General features: G+C 38.1%; 1 protein-coding gene across 2 annotated transcripts in view; it reads left to right on the forward strand.

Annotated features, from left to right (window-relative positions):
- The window catches only part of LOC106869760 (ras GTPase-activating protein 3), a 214,418-nt gene that overhangs the window by 188,216 nt on the left and 20,953 nt on the right, over positions 1-5,249 (forward strand). For both annotated transcript variants that reach the window (XM_052970794.1, XM_052970792.1), the window contains exons 13-15: positions 929-1,052; positions 3,597-3,703; positions 4,513-4,590. In XM_052970794.1, the coding sequence (XP_052826754.1) occupies positions 929-1,052; positions 3,597-3,703; positions 4,513-4,590 (309 nt within the window). The remainder of the gene's footprint in view (positions 1-928; positions 1,053-3,596; positions 3,704-4,512; positions 4,591-5,249) is intronic.

Below are 5,249 nucleotides of genomic sequence, written 5' to 3' on the forward strand. Positions count from 1 at the left end.
GACCCAGTACCCTATTACAATAACCATGTTTATCAATTGATTGAACAAAGTAGAGAATGGACTTGCTTCCTTATCTTCTTCAGACCCCCCCCCCCTTTATCATTATCATTATCATCATTTAACATGCACCTTCCCATGCTTACATCCATGAGATGGAGTTTATTGGATAGATTTTCCATGGCCAGATCCCCTTCCTTGCCAGTCTTTGCCTCTTTCCAAGCAAGGTAATATTTCACCACAGAAATCAGAAAATGATCAACACCGCTTATATGACAGTAGTGCTCATTTACAGTCATTACATGGTGTCAAGACAAAGGTACTCTCTAATTATATACACACATACATTTATGTTACAGGCTTTACTTCTGGGACATTTGATGTTTGAGTGTGTGTGTGTGTGTGCTTTTCTATTTACTCATAGTATGCTTTTTAACCCCTTTTCATACTAAATCACCAAAGATCCCCCTGGTTTTGTATACAAACTCTCTATTTTAAAGTGATCTAAATTAAAACCTTCAATCAAAGTTTCCCGTTAATTTATGCTCTAAATATCTGCTTCATAATGACAAAGTTATTTTATTGAATTCTTCATCATTATCAATATTAATTGAAGCAAAAACAGCTTATTTCAACAGAAATACGGTAACAGAAGTGTTAAAGTGATTTAAATGAAAACCTCTGAACACTGGCTTAATGATCCTTTCTATTCTAGGCACAAGGCTTGAAATTTAGTGAGAAGGTTAACACTGGCTTAATAATGACACTTATTTTACTAAATTACATCTCTGTTTTTTAAAATTAATTGAAACAAACAAAGTTTATTTCAACAGAAATATGATAGCGAAAGGGATTTAAAAAAAAATGTATTTATCACTGTAATAATCAATATATTGCTTCTTTTTAAGGGAATATTTCTTTTTATCAACAGGAGCATCTAAAGTCATATGTAGATAAAATGTTTCAAGCAATAACAACATCTGGTTTTGCCTGTCCACAAGTGATGTGTGAAGTTTTTTACACATTAAAAGAAGCAGCCAGAAAACACTTCCCAGGTATGTGGAACTTTGTAGACATTCTCTCCTGAGCTTATCAAATCTTTGCTTTGCATAGTTACTTCTCTTTCTCTTGAAATGCACAATAGATGTGATCTTAAAACTGGGGGTTAATTGTTCATACTCTTTACTCTTACTCTTTTACTTGTTTCATTCATTTGACTGTGGCCATGCTGGAGCACCGCCTTTAGTCGAGCAAATCGACCCCAGGACTTATTCTTTGTAAGCCTAGTATTTATTCTCTTGGTCTCTTTTACAGAACCGCTAAGTTACAAGGACGTAAACACACTAGCATCGGTTGTCAAGCAATGCTGGGAGAACAAACACAGACATACAAACACAGACACACACACACACATATATATACATATATACGACGGGCTTCTTTCAGTTTCCATCTACCAAATCCACTCACAAGGCTTTGCTCGGCTTGAGGCTATAGTAGAAGATACTTGCCGAAGGTGCCACGCTGTGGGACTGAACCCGGGCCCATGTGGTTCGTAAGCAAACTACTTACCACACAGCCACTCCTATATTAACTATTAGTTCAAATCTTACTGTATCTCATTGTATTGTGTCCTGGGCAAGGTACATAATGCTTTTTCTCAGCCTGTTAAACTGACCACATCTCCCCACTTACTTCTAGTTGAGTGGTTTGTCACACGAAGGGTTTTTAGTTGTTTCATTGCTGAAATTATTTATAAATATCCAAATTTTTAAAATTCATCCCAATATCAAGACTTAAAATACACCACTGCCACCTCAGTGTACTGGATGCTTTTTTTTGTGGCATTAGGAAGGGCATCCAGTAGTAGGAACCATGCTAAAAGCATGGTGATGATGACTAAAAAATAATAATTAAAAAACAAATTTAAAAATAAGGTGATGTTATGTTACCAACTTAATGTGGCAGTCCCATGAAAGGGAAGAATGCTACTGCTATTTAGCCCAAGGAAACACCGTTTCCAGTTGGCCTCGACACATTTTCTATGTCTTTGTTTACAAATGGGGAGATAAGCACTTCCATCCAGCAAAGCCAGCATCCAGAGACTAGTTTCAGAGTCATTGCTCATCATCAGTTTGGAGTAGCATGGCCTGCTTGCTGTCGATGCTTATTCACTTTTGAAAACATATATATTTCAAGTGAAATCCATTTTTCCTTCAAACCATTTCCAGCCAGGACAAACTGGTTAGTGAACTCCTGGCTACACACTGTCTTAAAAAGAAGGAAAGGCCATAGTTGGAACAGTAGTTGGACTATGAAAGGTCAACAGTGACTGGGCATGAAAACATTCAGATTTACATATGTATATTTAAGAAAGAAAAAGCAAAAAAACATTCATCACCATCACTTGTAAGCAAGTATACTTAGTAACATGTACCTTTTGCTAATTGTTTTAGGTCCCTATATAGTCATGAGCAGATATAGACTCTCTCTTGGCTCTCTCGGTCTTTGACCCAGTAAAGAGCAAAAGGGTAAAGACCCCTGTCGGTCATGAACGACCATAGGGTTGCACCTAGAAAGTTCCCACCCACGGCACAAGTCCAGGCAAGGTTGTTTATGGAAGACCAGCAGTTGCCCATGCATACCGGACTCCCCTTTCCACGCTACTGATGTTATTCAAGGGAAAGGCAAAGGCCGATACAGCTTGGCACCTGTGACGTCGCAACTTGTTTCTACATCTGAGTGAACTGGAGCAACACAAAATAAAGTGTCTTGCTCAAGAACATAACGCACAGCTTGGTCTGGGAATCGATCTTACTACTTCATGATTGTGAGCTTGATGCTTTAACCACTGAGCCATATACCGTCATTGACCCTGTAGAACATCTTAAAACAATGACTGAAAACATGGTACTTGTTTCCAAGCCATACCAGTTCATGGATGACAATTGGTTCATTAGTTACCGGCCTTAGAGCATTAATTTCACGAGCATCAATTATATTTAGTTAGATGTCCACTGTAGTATAATCGATATGGATGTCATGCCTTGGTTTTCTGGCCTCTTCTCTTGCATTTTTACCTCTCATCTCCTTGCATAAAACTGCTTTCTCTTGGTGTTTGTCTTCTTGCAAGCTCTATGACAATCTCACTAGTGCTGATGGCACTTTAAAAAAAAAAAACATGCTATTAAGTGGTTGGTGTTTCAAAGAGCATTCAACCTTAGAAACCATCCCAAAGTAGACACTGTAGGACAATTGTCCAACTCATGGACATTAAATGCTTATAATGATATGACACTCAGGCTTTTAAGTAAGGTTTTGCTATGCTTATTCTATATTAAAAAACTGATTGGGAGAGGTTGATATATCCATGTTCTCTTTACAAAAGAAATATCACAGAACCATAGATGCTACATTCAAAAACAGAATACTGTAAAGGGGCCATATTCCCCCTTGTACTTTCAGCTCTTAAACCAACCCAAATATTTTAAAAGAAAATATTGATCGCATTGAAAGTATTGGTCTTAAAATTTTTTTTACCAAAATTCACTTCTGTTTTACTGATTAAATGATATTTATCTTACATTATTTTTTCCCAGATAACCGAGAAGTTCGATATCAAGTTGTAAGTGGTTTTGTCTTCCTTCGGTTTTTTGCCCCAGCAATTTTAGGTCCAAAGCTTTTTGAATTACGAACCAACATGCAGGTGAGTCTATCGTTAACTTACAACATTTTTTTTTTTCCACAAAAGTACATCTTAATAACATGGTTGAATGGTTAAGGTATTAGGTCACCTGTATTTAGATATCTGGTTCAAATCTATTCCAGGTGTTTCATTATAAAGGGAAAAGACCCCCTTTGGTCATGAATGACCATGAGATTGCACTTAGAAAGTTCCCCTCCAAGGCACAAGTCCAGTTAAGGTTGTTTATGGAAGACCAGCAGTCACCCATGCACACCAGTCTCCCTGCTCCACGCCACTGATGTTATCCATGTGACATCTTGAGCAAGTGTCTTCTACTATAACCCCAGCTGACCAAAGCCTTGTGAATGAAGGTGACAGAGAGAAACTGAAAGAACCATCAGGATGATATATATCTATATCTACATATATGTATATGGAAACTGTGGAAGCCCTGAATATGTGTTTGTGTGTATGTGTGTGTTTTGGTTTGTTGGCTACCCTGTAACAGCATTTTGGGGAAAAGAGTTTGCTAAGATAAATACCAGATGAAAGAAGTAAATACTGGGTCAGTTTGTTTGGCTAAATCTTTCTAGACAATGCTCCAGCATGACTGCAGTCCAATGACAGAAATATGTAAAAGATAAACGATATCTTTTCTACATTTTCTTATAATGGTATGTTCTTCCACAGTGATATATATATACTTGTGAACAATACTTATCTATTACATTTGTCTCATTGTATATCTAGAACATCTAAACATACCGACGTTCAGAAATTTTGTGTCATACTGTTTTCATTCTTTCTTTCTTTCTTTCTTTTTTATTCAGGATGCAACGACCAATCGAGCCTTAACTCTCATCTCTAAAGCAATACAGGGACTTGGAAATCTAGTCAGTTCTCGTTCAGTTAGTAATGTTTTTGGTTTTTATATTATTTACTTTACCTTTCACTTTTATATAAGAGGAGCAAATCAAATGGAAATTGTAGTTGTAAGCCCTGTGCTGGTAGCATGTAAAAAGCACCATCTGAACGTGACCGATGCCAGTGCTGCCTTGATTGGCTTCCGTGCCGGTGGCACATAAAAAGCACCATCCAATTGTGGTTGGTGCCAGCTCCTCTGGCCCCTTGTGCTGGTGCCATGTAAAAAGCACCCACTACACTCTCGGAGTGGTTGGCATTAGGAAGGGCATTCAGCCGTGGAAACCATTCTCAAATCAGACTGGAATCTTGTGCAACTCTCTGGTTTACCAGTTCCGGTCAAACCATCTAATCTATGCCATCATGGAATGCAGACGTTAAATGATGACGTTGATGATGGTGGTGGTGGTGGTGGTGGTGGTGGTGATGATGATGATGATGATGAGGATGTCGTCATTGTCTGAACAGTGTATGTACTAATATTACTGGAATAAGGAGGTGGCGAACTGGCAGAATTGTGTGCACACCAGGCAAAAAATGATTTGTGGTATTCTGGCTGTCTGTATGTTCTGGGTTCAAATGCTGCCGAGGTCGACTTTACCTCTCATCCTTTTAGGGTCAATAAAATAAGTATCAGGTGAGCACT

Source organism: Octopus bimaculoides, chromosome 9 (genome assembly GCF_001194135.2).
Source record: "Octopus bimaculoides isolate UCB-OBI-ISO-001 chromosome 9, ASM119413v2, whole genome shotgun sequence".
Lineage (NCBI taxonomy): Eukaryota > Metazoa > Mollusca > Cephalopoda > Octopoda > Octopodidae > Octopus > Octopus bimaculoides.